The sequence below is a fragment of the Salmo trutta genome, chromosome 29 (genome assembly GCF_901001165.1).
Source record: "Salmo trutta chromosome 29, fSalTru1.1, whole genome shotgun sequence".
NCBI classification, from domain to species: domain Eukaryota; kingdom Metazoa; phylum Chordata; class Actinopteri; order Salmoniformes; family Salmonidae; genus Salmo; species Salmo trutta.
Window position 1 is genome coordinate 29520741 of NC_042985.1, and position 19520 is coordinate 29540260.

Here is a 19520-nt window from a genome sequence, read left to right on the forward strand (position 1 = left end):
CACTTTCAGCTGCTAATAGCCAACAGTTCTACTGTACAATGTTGTATTGTTCTATCATCCTAATTGTCTTACTTGCATTACGAAGCTCATATTCCTCTGTTGTTCTGTCTTTCAGCCATGACCCCCCTGAAAAGCTAAAGCCTAAAGAACACAGGTAGGAATCACATAAGATGACGTCATTGCACACCCTTCATGTGTGTGTGTCTGTGTGCGTGTCCGCGTGTGTGTGTGTTTGTGTGTGTGTCATATCAGGTTGTCTTCATTTCCCCCTCCAGCGATTGCAAAGTATTTTCAGGAGGCAGTACGTGCTCTCGAGGCCCCAAGGTCTGCAGAGGCTGTGGGTAACTGCTTCTGTAATGAGCCTTAGGCTGCATTCATTCTGTGAAGGACAATCAGGAATTTGGGAAAGTCTTGATATTTTGATTCTCAAAATCACAGGGTCATTGGTTGCCATGACAAATGTATTTCTGTGAAATGTCATTAGAAGTTCCAGCTCCTTCCTAACCCCCCTTAAAGCCCAATTAATGTTAAACACGTGATTTTCCTCAATTATAGCATGTTATGATTTGATATTGAGATTGAGGCCTCATTGGACCTATAATCATTGGAGCGATGACTCATTAACCTGCCAGCACCAGGTGTGTTTGTGTCTCTGTGGGAGACGTGAGGGACACAAGAATACAGGAGGAGGTTAAAAATAGACATGCTGGTTGTAAAGTGAGAAGCATCAACTTTCTCTCTCTCTCTCTGTCTCTCTCGTTCTCTCTCTCGCTCGTTCTCTCTCTCTCTCTCAGCCAGATAGACACGTAGGTGTTGATAATAGTCTCCGTGACCTCAACAAGTCTCTCTATTTATAACCTGTTTCTTACAGTTTATTTGCTCTCTTTAGTGGATTTGACAATGCCAATCTTTTGCTGACGGTATTTATCTAACACGTAAACAAAAGTGAGAAGAATTTGACTGTATAAATAATTTGGAGGGATGATGCTCGTCGGCTCAGCCCACCAACCTACAGTACAGTACACTACCTTCAGGACTGGGGAGTAACTGATGATTACATATAATCAATTACATGTAATCTGATTACACACAAAAAAATGTTACTCTAAACAGTAATTAGATTACAGATACTTTGGAAAAACTAGATAATTACTTGGATTATGTTGAAATCCAGAAAGGATGTTGCGAAAATAAATAAAAATACATTATGACACCTTTCTGTTTTATGACATTCAATTCAGCATTGAGAAAAGATGCAAGTTTAATTTTTTTCTCTGACCACAACCAAGAGACCTCTATGAGGACACACCAAATGCATTTTATGGATCCTGTTTGTCTTCTTGTAATGTCTCTTAAGGGGAAAGTAATCCAAAAGTAACGGAAAGTAATCCGATTATACTACTGAGTTTGGGTAATCCAAAATGTACTTTACTGATTATAATTTTGGACAGGTAAATAGTAACAGTAACAGATTACATTTAGAAAGTAACCTATCCAACCCTGCCTGCCATGTAGACATACACACTCCTCAAAAAGCAAGCCACTAAATAGCTAGCTATCTAACTATTGAAATATCAGAGAAATATCTCTGACGTTCAGTTTCTAATATTCAGCTTGCTATCTGAAGAGGATGTACAGTATGGTTACCTACCATGCAGCTGTGTAACGACACTGTCTAGAGAGACTTATGGAGTGTCTGGATGGTGTGGTGTGTTTCCTTTCCCAGAACAGAACAGCCCAGTGCAGTATACTCTCTGTCTATCTATCTGTCTGTCTGCCTGTCTCTGTGTAGTGAGGGTCAGGTGGACCATGCACAGATAACAGCAGTAATTCAGTGGCAGACTGTGAGGCCTCATCCATCACCCAGTGACTGGAGCCTGGCCTCTGTGGCCCCTGTTCTGCTGCCTGTCTTTAGATAGGGATGGGCTGGCCCATCGGCAGGCCAAGCATTGGGAGGCTGTATGAGGCTCCACCTCACTCCCCTGGTCCTACCCTTCCTGCCTAGGCCTGAAGGAGAGGACTGCCCAGGCCAGGAAGCCCAGGTTGGGAACCGTGTTCTGCTATTTTAGGAAAGCTTCACTAGCTGACAGAGGGAGGTTAAAGCCGTGAATGCCAAGCACATTTTTGTTACAACAGCTTTTTCTGTGAAATCTATATTTTCCTCTTTCATTATGACGAGCATGTTTGATATTGCTCGTGGATATTTTTAGAGGCGTTTCAGAAGCTTTCCATCAATTTTGACCCGATTAAGATTGAACCTATCACATTAAAGGAAGCAATGAATGCCGTGTGGGAGCTTCCTCTTTATTTTCCTTCCATCCATAAAATAGCTGGATTTCATAGGGCAGGTTTAGGGGTTCAAGACATGGATGTGTTAATAAGAGGATGGGATAGTTTCCCTATATTTCTATTCATCACATTTGGAGAATAATCACGAGAGCCAGCTGGAGTGAAGGAGCTGACACGGCATTTCAGCTGACACACACTTTGTCAACGCACACATATTATGTTACTATGCAAATAATACAGATGTTTCTCTTGCTGTAATAACGCAAAGCAAAGTTATTTGGTGTCAAGACAGTGATATCAATATCTTTATTGTGCGTCTATACACGGTCACAGTATGTTTTTATTCATACAGTGATTGGATCAAGTCATAAAAATACATTTTGCTGAGAGGGCCAACCATGATGACAGAGGGCAGAGGAACTCGTTTCCTCTAACTACCCCAAATAAAGTAGAGACACCAAGAGTCACTCTGTAAGTCCAAAATGGCACCCTATTTCATATAGAATCCTGTAAGCCCTGCTAAAAAGTAGTGCACTATATAGGGGATAGGGTGCCATTTGAGCCACTGCCTGTGAGGTTATCTGACATTACTGCGCCCTGACCTTCACGTTTAGTCCTATCACTGTCGCAGGCCAATATCCTGTAAACCATATTCTCCTGCTGAATCACCACCAATCAATTATTTTAATATTTCTGTGGCCATTTTTTTTATCGATTCTCTCATTTATGCATAGTGCAGCATGTCTTATTAAATAACGGAAGTTCAGTGCATCTGATTATCTTGCTTTAGTGTCATGGGACATTTTTGTTTTCATAAAACCTTTTACCACCTTCTTGATATATCTGTTTGTATGTGGTTCATTATTATTTTCTATGCTTCATTCTTAAATTTCATACAACAACTGCAGGCCACTGGGTATGGAATTCACCTCACCTTGCGTGTCCATACTGTGTTCACATCCAGAGCTGTTGCCATGGTTAGTAATTAGCTGTAGTGAGTGCTCGCTGAAACATTGAACAATGGTGAAGCATCTCCTGTAATTCCTCACAGCGGACTGTGTGTCCTTGAGGGAAGTGTCATTCATTGTGGAGGACTCTCACCTTGTCTGCCAGTAGGCTTTTACCTGAAATGCTAATAGACAGCCTGATTGCGTTTGTTATCGGCTATAGCATGGTGAGATATGCAGTATAAACGTGTATGTTTGACACAATTTAATGATCCATGTTAATCAGGAGGACATATCACTCCAAATGAGTCATGCGAAGAGAACCTCAGAATCCCATTGTACTGGGAGCTGCAGCACACATGCCCTGATATTATATCTGCCAATGGAAGGAGGAGGTATTGTCAAGGCCAGACACAAAGCGAATAAAGGAAATCCTGTGAGTGTGAATGTGCGAGAGGAGGCAAAGAGACAGATATGGCCTAGTCATCCAGCAACAGCCAGTAGACTACCACAAATTAGTTCCAATGAGAGAGTAGATATTAATACATCTAATAGGACAGGCCCTATAGGTACAATTAGCTCTAGATAATGGCCCTCCTAACCCTCTTTTCTACTAGAGCTCTAAAATATTGATTTAATTCTCCCCTGTATATCCACTTAAACTCTGGACTGTCACTCTAAGAATCTATCTCATTGTTATGTTTTACAGTGTTGGCCGAAGGGCTTATTCTGTCTCTGTCCTGTTTTAGGGAGCAGAGACGACACATCACTTTGAGGAGCACCACTCTTCTCTTTTTTATAAGAATGAGGAAGAGATAACTAGGCGAAGAAATAAAGTGAGATATAAAAATGGGAAATGGTTCCTAGAGCATTTCAAGTATAGCTGCTGTGCCGTGGCTCGTCGTTGAGAGAGAGAGAGACAGCGAGAGCAAGAGAGCTGGCGTGAGGTGAGGAATAAGCTTCGCCTGGCGTGTCGGTGTGACCTTTGGGTGTTTCTGGGGAGAGGGCAGGCGCCAGGCGGCGACGCGGCTCCTCAGGTTACTGTTGTCTCAGCGCCGCGGCGAGGCGCGTCTGATGTTGATGATGTCAGACAGGACACTTACGCTGGGCTAGAGCTCTCCCGGGAGGTGTTGGCTATGGAATCACCCTCTCCGAATCGCTCTCCTCATCCTCACATCTGTGCATTATTTAGCTTATTGTCTCAGCCATTTATCAGGATAATGACTCTGCAAGCGTATAATACTGTACTGCACATTTCTCCAAGTTGCAGAAGCACCAGATACCTGATGATGACCACTGAGGAAAAGCCAAGAAAGAGATGTGCAAAAAACTGCATCATATTGATATTGGAGGATGGTCTAGGATGGATAGTTTTGCTGCTCAGAATATCACTGACTGCATAGTATTTTGTAGCTTTGCTTGGGGAGGTTTGGCGCGGAGCCATACTCATCAGAATAGTGCCGATAATAATGCAGTGAAAAATAAAATACAAGGACCAAAGTTGCTGGGCTGGCTGCACTTTTTTTTTTACCTTAATAACGATTTTCATGACAAGAAACTCTTAATATCAGTGTGCAGTGGCAGGCAGCGGGAGTGTGGGGACTGAATCACTGATCAATGACAGCTACTGAACACGGCAGGAGTTCTGCTCTGTTTGCCTCTCGACAGAGAGCCCCGCTCCTCTGAGAGCTATTTTTCTTCTATTTTGCACCAAAAAAATACAGGAGGCTTCATTGAAACCAACTGCCTCTGGGCTCAATTAACTAGCATAGATTACTCATAATGCAGATGAGAGCCTGGGTATGTAATACACAGCATGGAGACCACTCACCTTCCCTCCTGCCTCACTACAACCCTATGCCTTGGGGCCCCGTGACAGTGCGGTGGGCTGCGGTATGCATGCAGCGGTACATATATATATTACATATGGAGCGTCTCAGGTGATCTATGGATCCTGAAGGCTGTTTATCACTCCATCATGGTGACATGGTACTGAGTCATGTGCAGTCAACACATCACAGAGCTCTGGTGTCACCTGGCTGTCAGCAACACTTAATATACCTGGCTCAGGGTCTTTGGTCGCTGCTGCTGTCCTGATGCCCCTGGTCTGGCCTGACTGTCCAATCCCCCTTGCATTAAATGGATGGAGAGATACTCCTCCAGAGCATTCATCATGTCCTCCATCAACCCCGCCGGGGCAGAGGGCCGGGAGCCTGGCGCCTGCACTGTTGTCTCTTCTCTCATTGGCCACATGAGGTGTCCTACTGGGGTTGGGACTTTTATAGAGGCCTCCACTGGCATACAGTACACACCTTCAGACATTTTTACAGCTTTTACAAATGTCATCTCAAATATGCGCTGGTATAATTGTCTTGAAACACTGTTCTTTTAAATTGGCTAAATGAAATACATACTGCTAAACTATTGTCAGCAAAGGAAAGGTGTGTGTTGAGAACATCAAGAGAATTACAGAAGGCAGAAATGTAAATACAGAGTAGTTAGCATACCCAAATGGGAATAGGCACAAATATGCTGGATTTGTAGACTAAGGCTGCATTTACACAGTCAGCCCAATTCTGATATTTGTTCCACTAATTGGTCTTTTGACCAATTACATCAGATCTTTTCACATCAGATCTTTTTCAGAGCTGATCTGATTGGCCAAAATACCCCAAAAATATCAGAATTGGGTTGCCTGTGTAAACGCAGCCAAAGCTGTCTTTATGTGAGTCAGTATTATAAATCGCAGTGAGAAAATACATGGCTCCAAATGAAAGGCGTCAGAGCTGAAAGATGTGTATCACTGTGTTGACAAACTGGGCTTAGTGCCTCAATGCTGTAGAACAAATTTCATAATGAGAATCTATTCTAGAACTGAGGACTAACGATTTATAAGAAATCAAGGGCATAACATTTTTTTGCCATTAAAAGCGCTCTGAATTCCAGTTCTAGAAGGTTTCAAAAGGATCACCTTCCTCAACCTAGACACTGTGACTGTTTAAATGAATGAGCTCTCATGAATTCTGTCACTCAGCCACAGTGATGATAGTGCAATTAATGATTATTTGACCCGACACAGGCTTAAAACAACTTCCTGAAATGGAAATCATAATACAATCTCTGTCTTTCCATTGGTGGAAATATCTGGAATGACCTGTGTTAATTAAAGATAAAATCCTAGATGAGGGCGATAGACATGTCTGTCAGAGAGTGTGCTGCTGTCTCTGTCTGTGTCTGTGCAGTGATGTGGATGACATTAGATGAGAGCGAGCAGAGTGACCAGCCAGCAGCAGACCAGCAGCTACAGAACAGTATAGTAGCCTCAAAAATTCACTAACATCGATTCCCCACCAATTACTAGCTACACAGGATCCATGGACAAGGCTCACTATATACTACATTTTTTACGAAGGAACATGCTTTGAAAACCTTGTAATTACACAAAAGCAATGTGAGCAGACCATTAAATTACATGGCTGGAGAGACAATTTTGGAACTTAGAAATGGGTCAGATTTAATTGTAGAGCCCCTAGTTAGTCCCCAGAACACCAACAGGTCCACTCAGCAGCCATCAGTCCACTATGTGGGAATGGGATGATGACATGAAAGTGACCTCATTACTCCACCACAGACCAAATCAATAAATCATAACAGCCCATGGTCCCTTCTGATGTCATCACAGACACACAGCTTGATATTCTTCATACAGATGATGATTATAACACTGAGGAAGAAGGGGATGAATGGTTTGCATGCTGCTTTGCCAGGCGGCCAGGTTTCCCAGTGTAAACACAGAGCGATCTGCGACTCTTTTCTTTCTCCCTCTCCTCTCTCTTCTTCTGACTCTGAATCACTCCGCCTTTGGGGCTTACCACAGGAGTCTCTTCAAACAAGGCTTTGTACTGGAGTGTAGAATCAAGATTAATGCACTTCCACAGCTCTGTGCTGCTCTAGGGGAAAGAAGCCTGATAATTAACACCAGGGGGGCTTGGAGGAAATTGGAGGGGGGAAATCACACAACATAATAAAAATACGGGGAAAGGTGCATATGACATTTATTTGGCGTATGTGCGATGTGTGAGGCTGCGTTGAGGTGACAGTCAGTGAAGCTGTGACTGTGACGTCTTGGAGGGAATGTATGACGGAATGGTTTACTTTGAGTATTATTTATCAATGTCATGTCTGTAATAATTCATTGTGGTGTGCTTACCACCAGCAGTGTTACAATGCATATACCACATGAATTTATACAAATTATACAAATGTATACAAATTATACAAATGAAGTGTTCAATACATCTTTATAAGGACACTGTGTATTTCATAATGCCTTATGGACAATCTGTCTTACCTTGTCAGTTTTAAGATCTCTCGAAAGCTGCATATTGACTTCTGGAAATGTCTGTGTTTATGTCAGAATCCCCCAGCTGGAGTTGTTCTCTGATAATGACTCAGATTGTTGTCATTTACATCAATGTCTGAAAACAGCGGGCCCGTGGCTCCCTGTACAGGGTTCTCCAAATATATAAATAAGTGGTGGAAGGTTACCAAGGAAGACAATGAAATATGGCACTTCCATTTCAATGCAAATGAGGACTGAAATGAGTGCCGTGTGGATTTACAGTGGTTCATTAGAATGGACCCAGCACGCTGCTGCTTTAAGTGAACAGTCCTATAGCCTGAGTAAATTAGTGTGCAATCCCCTGCACTGGCTGTAAATGAAACTGTCCGTCAGCATGCAGCATCTCAACCTGCTAAGAAGAAGTGGGATGGAATGGTTCTGTCCTCCTGATGTCTGTCTGCTGGAGCTCTTGGATAGAGAGAAAGTTTTCTTCAAGTTTGGATAGTCTGTGTTACTTCCCAGTCTATTCAGTCAGGAGTCTGACGTGAAGCTATGAGTTTTTTTTTTGTGTATGCACATATCGCATATACAGCCAAACAATCTCTATAGCCTTTGGTAAAGGTCTGGGGTGGTCTTTCATTTCTGAAATTCATTTCAGGACGCTGCTGTCCTGGACTCAATAAGAATGACCCCCTGTTTGAACACACACATCATGCATTTCCAAAGGGGGAATATCTAAAAGTAGAGTTGAATCCGATGAGAACATGCAGGTGTGAAAATATTGTGTTGTGTTCATTTTTATGATGGATTAGGAGGCAAGCTGCACTGCCCTCTGAGAGGAGGCAAGGAAAGTGGGAACTGGAGTGAGTTTTCAAATGGAGAGCTGCTGTTTAATATATATGGATATCCAGAGCCACCGAGTTTACAGAGACCTCTAGGAAACTGTCAGGACTCAGATGTCAACAGTCTGACTTCTTTTGACTTATATAATTAATCAAGTCGTCTCTGTTGGTTTATTTAAAGTTTCTCCACTTCATAGAGATATATCACATGCCACAGATACAGTAAGGGGAAAAGATGTAATGATTAAGAAGTGATAGAGAGGTTTCCAAACAGTGGCAGCAGCCATTTTCCCAGCCAAAGTGACCAAGACAGCATTCACCCCACGCTTGAGAGTATTACATCTGCTGATGGTCTGCAATCTCAGTCCTTCGAGACAGATCAGAATCAAAAGGAGCTTTATAAGCATGACAGGTTTGGACAGGAAGTAGAGATGAGGCCTTTCTGGAACATAGAGCATGTAGGCTACTGCAAAATGTCATAATGCATTAAGTATTCCTCTTCCTCAAACTTTGTTTTTTTAATATATTTCCTTTCATGTACATCTTTAAATTATAATTTTACTGAAAAATGTAAACAAATTCAAATTTTTAGAACTCTTTTCTTTTCAATTGGAAGCCCAGAGCAGTAGGTTTCAGGTAGCTATGGGTAAGCCACTCTAATTACATAAACTGAACCTCTACGGTTATACCCTGCTATATTGCTTTTTAAAATCTGAAACTAGGAGAGCTTCACGTGACATTATTTTATTTATTTATCCTTTATTTAAGTAGGCAAGTCAGTTATGAACAAATTCTTATTTACAATGACAGCCTAGGAACAGTGGGGCAACTGCCTTGTTCAGGGGCAGAACAACAGATTTTTGCCTTGTCACCTCGGGGATTCAATCTAGCAACCTTCGGTTACTGGCCCAATGCTCTAACCACTAGGCTACCTGCCGCCCCATTATAAACCCTATGTGTCTGAGTTAATTCTCCAACCAGTTTAATGATTCAGGGAGAGCAGTTTCATTTGCTGTGGTAGCATTAGCAGTGGTGTGGAGGGGTCTATTGGGACCGGAGTCGGTAAACTACATTAAAAGTTTAGAAGAGTTACCTGTAATATGGAAAACAGGTCAAGTGGCTAAAGACTGGGATGTTGCAGTCATCAAAAGGAACAAACCGTAATATTGTCCTGTTGGAATAAGAAAGTGTTTCGGTAATGTATTTTCTCCATAGCACAAATCCCTATAAGGTTTTGGTCTGACAACCTCCCTCTCTCTAACACAATCTTTTTTTCATTTTTTTTCAGGAGAGAGGAGGCAGACGGTGAGACAGCGATGAGTCTTATATTTAATCCCACTACACCTATCCATCAACGGAGAGACTGGTTCCACTGTCTCCTACCCACACAGTGTCCAGTCCTTACTGAGCTGACGATGAGTCCATCATACCCATCCCTACAGGACCACTTCCTCCTGGGTTTCAAAAAGACATAAACCCATCATATCCTATTACAGCACTATACATTTCCCTGCCCCTGCTACTTTTTCAGTAAACGAAGACTGCTGCAGTATATGAACGCGGATGTGAAGTCGTATTCATTTCTATGCAATAGGCTAAAGAGAAGCTCCACTTGAAGGCCACTGGATTTGACAGGCTCCCTGTCTCAAACCTGGACATCATTTTCTCTTCACTATGTATCGAGGTAGGAAGTTTGAGAGGCCCAGGATCTCATTTCTAATAGGAAGTGAACAGCTTAAGAGATGACCAAGCTGAGGCTGCCATCAGTGTCTCCCTAGCTGCCTACCTGCCAGAGACAGAGTGTAGCTGTGTAGCTCTCCATTTACTCCTCGACTCACTAATTAATGGTTGCCCGTGGAGTAACTTGTACCTGTCAGTGTCTACCGCTCTCGTATATTCAATAACTTGGGGGAATTGAAATTGAATGCCAGCTAAGCTCGAGCAAACTGCAAATGGTGCATGGGATACACCCTGGTTCTCTCAGTGACCTGACAGCAGCGTTATATGTAAGGTTTTTAATGAACATGGACTCTTCTCAGCTACTCTTAGGTTCTGTTACAGTATACAGGTACTCGTGCAAGTCCTTGTGCCAAATGTCAATGTGCGTATGAATGCCAGAGCCGTCCATAAAAGAACCCGGTGCCGATTCGCATTAAAGAGACATGGTGAAAATGTTCCCGAGTGGTCACTGGTAATTATTGCATCCATTTCCAGGGCCACTGCATGTGTGTTCATGGAGAACAAGATCCACTCTATTATTACACATATCTCCTTAACCATGGAATTAGCCACACTGCTCACAATTCATACCTCCACTTTTCCATTAGAACTGATTTATCTGCAGACTATACTCCTCTACATAATGAGGAAAACAAGAATAATGGTGAAAAGTAATACAAATCTTTCATTTACATGCAGATCTAGCCGGACGTGTTAAATTGCCAGTTACGCTCTCACGTTCTTAGGGACTTGCAGACGCTTATTCATGCCAAACATCTTAGTTGTTTGAATAATGAATTTCCTCCAGGAGTATTTGTTACTGTCGTGTGTGAAATAAGTGGCTGCGGTTGGGCTGGTGGAACAGACAGGCTGGCTGTCTCTGAGAAGCCCCCCCCCCAGCCCATCACTATTCCTTCTAAGCTGGATGAAGCTGTTTATCAAACCGAAGGCTGTGCTTCCAAATGCACATCTCTCTCTCGCTCTCTGTACAGTAGCCCTTGACCTTGCCATGTGTCCTCATGGCCCAGACACCCGCTTGAAATTAAATTACAGATTAGTGGCTTCGGCCCCTAGGAAGGATTTATTTGGTTGCCCCCTCTCCGTGTCACTCTCATTCTCCCATTCAGGTGCAGGGAGGAAATGTCATGGGATTTAAGAAAGAAAATGCCAGCCTTGAAACAGTTTCTACTTCAAAGTCTATACTATGTTGCCTGGCCTCCCTAAATTCAGGATGTCTGCAAGGAGTTCTAAATCTTACAGGTGAGGAATAGGGGGCAGATGGCATGTGGGGATTACTGTGCTAGAATGAGTAACGAACAGGGGAAACTGAAACCAAACTCATACATTTTTATTTATTTATTTCATACAAACGTCTTCAGACTTCACTGTCTCTGTAAGTTTGGCCTTCTCCCATCAATTCCATCAAGCTGAGATGGAGCATGAACTCTACACCAGACTCAATGACTGGTCCTGTCACTGACTGCTTCTTTAGACACTGTTGTTGCACCTTGAGATTGAAAAATCATTCTAGCGAGACAAGTGGACCAAACGCCGAGCCCTCATTCATTTGGAAGACTGTCACACATAGCACAATGCTGTAATTTCCAATCACTTTCACTTCCACTCTGTAGGTTCTGTGATTTTTGGCAAATCAGAATGGCTTGTTAGCCCTATAAATGATCCACTTCCCTTCATATTGATGTAGATTCCCAGTCCTCAAGTATATAACTCATCATGTCAGAGTCTGGCCTCTTTTCATTGGGAAGTAGGTTTCTTTGAATGTGCCAACAGAGAAGCTACCCCCCAGGGCAAATACTGGTTGAATCAACGTTGTTTCCATGTCATTTCAACCTAAAAAAAAAACTATCTGATGACTGTGGTGGCTAATTTCTGCATTACCAAATGAGGAGAGTTACAAACACAGCAGTCTGAGTTAAACTACATCTTTAATTAAGATACTTTTGCAAAAGCACTTGACCTTCAATGATGCCATTGAAAAGGTTACTACACCTTCAATACAAAGAGCTTTTATACTCAAGATACACCCCTCTCAACGTACATGACGAACCACAGATACATAGAATGGGTCACAAGGTTACGTTTTGTATGAAAAGATATCTATAAAACACAGCAGACAGCAACTGCTATCTCAACAGTGTTCATTATATAGACCGGTGTCTGGTCTCCCTAGAACCGTCCCTCCCTGGTATGGTATAGAACAGAACTATTAGCTCATGTCCTCTGGAATGCTTTTTAGGCGTTCTTATCCAAATACATCATAAATCTCCTCTGTCAGTGCTATCTCATAGAGGCCCATCCTCAGTAAAACACCTCTTGTTCCCACTCTTGGACAAGCTCACTGAGGGGAGTGACCTGCGCATAGACATTGTGGAGTCAAATAATTGGTTCCCCATTAATCAAGCCATCCCTTCACATGGTTTAAGAATAGGTAAAGACACATTCACATATGAAGACAATGTTTCATTCAGTCCTTCTCTCTTGCTGATATTCTGCATAGCAACAGAGACATGTAAAAACAAGTCTGACCTCTCCCCAGCTAAGGGAAACATGCAACTGAAAGACACCAGAGTCCAAAGGACACTTTCTAATGACAAGTATCTCACATAAGCATATTATACTAATAAAATATCTTAATTATCTATGTTACCCAACTAATTCTGATTCATCCACCACATGACGTTGAATCAACGTGGAAACGAATTAGATTAGCATAAAATCATCACATAACCCAAATTTTAACGGCTGTCATAGGAGAGAGAGGACCAAGGCGCAGCGGGTTGCGTGCTCATCATTAAAATTTATTAAATAAACGTGAACACGGAAAACAAAGAACGACAGTTTCACAGGCTACAACAATAACAGCAGTGTGAAATACAACTACCCACAAAATACAAACAAAACCCATACCTATATATAGGACTCTCAATCAAAGGCAACTACAAACACCTGCCTCCAATTGAGAGTCCAACACCCAATTACCTAACATAGAAATATTAAACTAGAGATAACATAGAAATACAGAAAAACATAGAACATAACCCAAAACCGGGAAATAATAAAGCAAACACCCTTCTAATCAAACCACCACCCCGAACCAACCAAAACAAATACCCTCTGCCACGTCCTGACCAAACTACAATACAAATAATACCTAAACTGGTCAGGACGTGACATAAATAGGATGACATTTTTTGTTGTTGATTTCACATTGAATTCACGGGGGTTAACAACTCAACAAAATGTAAATCAAAGACATTGAACGGATGTCTGTGCCCAGTGGGTACTGTACTGTAGAGACACTTTCAAATCAAGATTACTCACTGTAAACATATTTGCATCAAATGCTATTCTAGAGTCCGGAGTCTGTAGCCAGATTTTTTGTTCTATTGTGTTGTTTGGAATAAGTGGAAAGTTAACCGGAATATCACAGTTTGTTGAGCAATGGAGAAAACCTCACAGCAGACATTTGAAACTGTATAGTTCTCCTCTCGCCAGGGGGATTGAGTTGTGTATTTAGTATGGAGAAAGAAAGCAATCAATAAAACAGCCGTTGGTAACCAAGGGACGAGAGAAGTGTCTTTGAAACTTTAGCACATGGTGCTTAAAAAGTGCAATATAGTCAATAATAGATGAAGAACTACTGGCAGCAGCCATGCTCCAGGGTGTTATACCCACTGCTAGACAGAGAAAAACACACGATTCAACTATTTGTGAGGATTCATTTCCAAAAGCCAATCTTGACTATCCAGTCATAGTTTTTGGACTGACTTAATAGTTATGATTTAATTTGATTTGATACTTTTGATTTTCTGGGTAATTATTTATGACAGAGAGGTACATTTATTAAAACGTGTAATAGGACTTTTAAAGGGAAAACAGTACCCATCAACGTCCTTTGGACCTCTACATTTTTTAGGAAATAAGTCAGCGTGGAGAAAACTGTCAGGATTGTCAAGACATTGACAGCTCTGAGGAACAGATGGGCAAAAATACCAAATCGAACGCGCTGCTCATCAATCAAAACATGAAAACAAGGTTTGAAAGCATGTTTATGTTGCAACGTTTCCCCCTGAATTGTACTGTCAGAGTAGATCAATGTTGTTGTCATTTGAAAGTTGATCAGGTCACACAAGGGATAGATTGGTACTCCACAGTTTATCAAATGCTCACAGAGAAGAGAGGCTGTCATTGCTTCCATTTTCAAAAGGGAAAGTTTGTTCTTTCATAGTGTTTTACCTCCGGATCGGAATATCTTGAAGGACAAAACAGTTTCAATAGAGGCTCAGATAAATATTCCTCAACAGTATGTAATCATGCTGGGAAGGAAAAAAAGTTTGAAAGCACCTGTGAATCGCTAACACTACTCTGTTCCCCTCTGAATGGTAAGCAGGCTTACTGGACGTGTACTGTTGACACGAGGCTTTACAGAAGACATATGACAGAGTCTCGCTTTTAGAGGACGGGGATAGAAGGAAGAAGTGCCACAGAGATTACAATTATAAAAAGCTGCAAAACTGCCATTATTTAATTTGATTTGGCATTTTGATCTGAGAGTATTGTGAAATGCAGCATTTCCTCTCTGACAAAGATGTGGAATCGTAATAATGTCCCGATTTGTTGTGGCATTCATGTTCCAAAGGCTTTGTCTCTGTAAAGACAGCCATTGTAAGAGGGAGTTCAGTGACAGATTTCAGCTGTCAGGGGTTTTACATGCTCAGCAAAAACTATGCCAATGAACACGTTATACTGTTTCCAGTTGGCCACTAAATATCGGTTCATATGAAATGTGTCTCACTTGTTCTGAATCTGTACTCATGCATAAGTGTTTTTTCTACATTTAAAAACCTTCATATATATTTGAACTTCAAACAATTGCATCAGCTAATTTGTAAAATAGGCCCATGTTCCTTTGAGCATGTTTGGCTTCTAATGAAATAAGAGCTTATTCATGTATCAACATAAAAGTTTGTAGCTATGTCACATTAGGGGCACGACCAGCGGCACAAAGTCATATTTATAAAGGCCGACATACGGCAACTTTGACTCCTTATCAATGCACATTGCATGTCATGGATAAAGTAAGCATAAGGAGTGGAGAGTTGTCAATCATAGGATGACTTGCTCATCTTTATTTCCCTTTGATGTATCTTTTTTTCAGTTTTATAAATACATCAAAGCTTTTCCTAGATGTTTTACTGTTGATATGTCATATCATAATTGAGTCAAGCATACAATTTCATCCGGCATCAAAATAATGTATTACTGTCACTTGACTCTAGCTACAAAGCAGTACACTCATGAGAAATCCTTTTAAGTGTATGATTTTATGTCATGCGTTTTTACTGTCCCTCTCAATAACAGTAAATGTAAAAATCAAAAGCTTTTGTTTTATTTGATGCCTTTGTTTTCTTGTCACTATGTCCAACAACAACTTCATCAGTTTCTCAATGCCAGAACCATACCAGACATTCTGTGACTGTTTCTAAGTCTTTATGTAAGATATTAAAGGATTGTTGATCCTGATAAAACTGGGTTATTCACACCACACGGAGATAGAGAGGCAGTAAGTATTGAAGACCCTAAGTAGACCACTGAACACCTCCCATCCCTAGGGGGCAGCAGCTACCAGGTCAGGTGCTGAGACATCTGTCTAGAGAGACTGTACAAGATGGCGGCAGAGGTGAGGGCTGCCGTCTTATCGGCTCTTAACCAGCTATTTTGTTTGTTTTTCCACAATTTTCGAAACTTGTTTTGTACATAATGTTGCTGCTACCGTCTCTTATGACCAAAAGAGCTTATGGACATCAGAACTGGGATTGCTCACCTCAAACTGGACGAGGAGTTCAGTCGGACGCAAGGGATATACTACAGACACCCGACCAGGCCCAGATCCCCGTGATTTGCTGGAAAAGGAAACGTAGGTTTTGCGGAAAGAGATCAGGATGCCTTGTGAGGATCAAGCGACGAGTGGCTAATCTGCCCTTGCCTTCCGTTCTGATAGCTAACGTTCAATCGCTGGAAAATAAATGGGACGAACTGAAAGCACATATATCCTACTAACGGGACATAAAACATTTTAATATCTTATGTTTCACCGAGTTGTGGCTGAACAATGACATTAAAAAACATACAGCTGGCGGGTTATACACTTTATCAGCAGGACAGAACAGCAGCCTCTGGTAAGACACAGGGTGGGGGCCTATGCATATTTATAAACAATAGCTGGTGCACAATATCTAAGGGAGTCTCAAGGTTTTGCTTGCCTGAGGTATCTCATGATAAGCTGTAGACCACACTATCTACCTAGAGAGTTTTTATCTGTATTTTTCGTAGCTGTCTACATACCACCACAGACCGATGCTGGCACTAAAACCGCACTCAATGAGCTGTATTCCGCCATAAGCAAACAGGAAAACGCTCATCCAGAGGCGGCGCTCCTAGTGGCCAGGGACTTTAATGCAGGGAAACTTAAATCAGTTTTACCTAATTTCTATCAGCATGTTAAATGTGCAACCAGAGGGAAAAAAATTCTAGACCACCTTTACTCACCACACAGAGACGCGTACAAAGCTCTCCCTCGCCCTCCATTTGGCAAATCTGACCATAACTCTATCCTCCTGATTCCTGCTTACAAGCTAAAATTAAACCAGGAAGCACCAGTGACTCGGTCTATAAAAAAGTGGTCAGATGAAGCAGATGCTAAACTGCAGGACTGTTTTGCTAGCACAGACTGAATATGTTCCAGGATTCTTTCGATGGCATTGAGGAGTACACCACATCAGTCACTGGCTTTATCAATAAGTGCATCGAGGACATCGTCCCCACAGTGACTGTACGTACATACCCCAACCAGAAACCATGGAGGTGTCAGAGAGAGGCGCTAAAAATTGTCAAAGACTCCAGCCACCCTAGTCATAGACTGTTCTCTCTGCTACCGCATGGCAAGAAGGACCAAAGCGCCAAGTCTAGGTCCAAGAGGCTTCTAAACCCCCAAGCAATAAGACTCCTGAACAGCTAATCAAATGGCTACCTAGACTATTTGCATTGCCCCCACCACCACGCTGCTGCTACTCTCTGTTATTATCTATGCATAGCCATTTTAATAACTCTGACACATTGACTCTGTACCAGTACCCCCTGTATATAGCCCCACTATTGTTATTTACTTCTGCTCTTTAATTATTTGTTATTCTTATCTCTTACTTTTTTGGTGTATTTTCTTAAAACTGCACTGTTGGTAAAGGGCTTGTAAGTAAGCATTTCACTGTAAGTTCTACACCTGTTGTATTTGGCGCATGTGACAAATACAATTTGATTTGATTTGATTTGACAGCCAGGACGTGTTGATTGTTCATGTGTTGGGGATTGGCAAGTCTCTGAAATCCAGACCCTAGGCAACAGCAGTGACTAGGGTCTGGGATTAATGACAGACTCTTGGTAACTTTGAAGGGGGCAAAAAAAAAATCAGGGGGAGGTCCTCTTCAGACAGACAACTCCCCCAACAAATCACGAGGCAGACATGCCAGAACATTGCAATTCGCAACCAAAGTTTGCAGGCAAGTTCTTTGCGTTGTTTTAGTGAAGGTAGATGATGCAAACTAGCCATTTGCAGAATGCACTCATTAAAAATAACCTCTGTGATCTTCATCTTCCTAGCTACTATTTTGTGTTCGGGGGATGTGGGCAACAAGCGGATAAATCAGTGACGTAGGCAGTAGCAAGCAAACCGGAAGATTGGTACATTGTGGGAGGCACATCTGTCTAGGGATTGGCAGGTGATGGCAGAGGGAGAGGTGGATTGAGGAGCCTTCTGGCCTAACAGGGTCTTACCTTAATTGTTTGATACCTTTTTGATATGGATTTCCTTTTTGTTTCATTTTGTGTGTATTAATATTATTTTGGTCACCATCTAGGAACATTGCAACCTGCTTGGGCTGGTGGACTAAAGAGTCAGGACAGAGCTCGCCCTGGATCCTGGTAAGTAAGCTGTCTTCTTAGGAACATGCCGGCTCTTGAGAACACAAGCCATATAGCCATAGGGTTCTCAGTTTAGCAATTGACCACAGTGGGTAACCAATGTGTACAGCTGTCCCGACGCTCTGTCTAACTGCGTCTAACCGTGTCTAATCACCGAGTGCAATACAATTTCGGGAACATCGAAAAGTCTACTTTCATGTCACTGCAATGCACTTCCTGAGCTAATAGAAACATGGGAGGGAACAAAAAAACCCTGTGGGCTCGAAGCTGTTACACAAAAAAACATTAGTGGAAATCTGTGGTAAAACAGCTAACAGAAAGTGTATCTTTTGTATTTGGCAAGTTATTTTTGGATAATAATTAGGTTAAGTTGAGTGTTCAAGGTTTCCAAAAACGTATCACAATCAACGATCAATTGTTTATAGATAGAGCATTTCAAACTTGAATGATCACGTTAGGTATTCAAAAAGGACGTAGAATGACTCCAATGCTGTAGCATTTGGAGTCATGAGAAGGGCTAGACACATGCACACTAGTCACTTATGCTTACTTTCACGTTATTCAGTCAGTCAGACAGGTTATGGAACAGCTAGACAGGTCTAAAACACCACGTAGACTTATTTGTAGACTGGCTAGTTGTTTTCCTAACACAATGTATAGGAGTCATAATGGACTGAACATTTTGATCAATTGCAATGGCTTCTTTTCTCCATTTCCATAGAAATGCTCTGCTGGTTTTAGATCAGGATGTATTGCATCATTCTCAGTGATGCTGTGACTCCACTGAAGATCTTAGTAACACAAAGAAATTGGTCTCTGAATAGGATGTGTGTTGTATTCATCTTCAGCTGAGTACTCCCTACTCAGACAGGAGCCATCTGTTCACCCACCACCTTTAAACTGGTTCAACTACAGTAGCCACCAGTAAACTTCAACTCATTGGTCCTCCCTATTTGAACAATGAACAATCATATTGTTCCTAATTCAACTTGCTTTTTGTTTGTAAATGTTCTCTTTTGTTATTGTATTGTTGTTTGAACTGAATTAGTAAATAATAGTAATTAGCACAGCCCTTTTTCAGGACCCTGTCTTTCAAAAATAATTTGTAAAAATCCAAATAACTTCACAGATCTTCATTGTAAAGGGTTTAAACACTGTTTCCCATGCTTGTTCAATTAACCATAAACAATTAGTGAACATGCACCTGTGGAACGGTAGTTAAGACACTAACAGCTTACAGACGATTAAGGTCACAGTTATGAAAACTTAGGACACTAAAGAGGCCTTTCTACTGACTCTGAAAAACAACAAAAGAAAGATGCCCAGGGTCCCTGCTCATCTGCGTGAATGTGCCTTAGGCATGCTGCAAGGAGGCATGAGGAC

General features: G+C 41.7%; 1 protein-coding gene across 2 annotated transcripts in view; it reads left to right on the forward strand.

Moving 5' to 3' along the window:
* The window catches only part of LOC115167340 (CD276 antigen-like), a 71532-nt gene extending 60936 nt beyond the window's left edge, over window positions 1-10596 (forward strand). For both annotated transcript variants that reach the window (XM_029721684.1, XM_029721685.1), the window contains exons 7-8: window positions 116-154; window positions 9709-10596. In XM_029721684.1, the coding sequence (XP_029577544.1) occupies window positions 116-138 (23 nt within the window). In that variant the 3' untranslated portion in view covers window positions 139-154; window positions 9709-10596. The remainder of the gene's footprint in view (window positions 1-115; window positions 155-9708) is intronic.
* Window positions 10597-19520: the final 8924 nt, after the last annotated feature.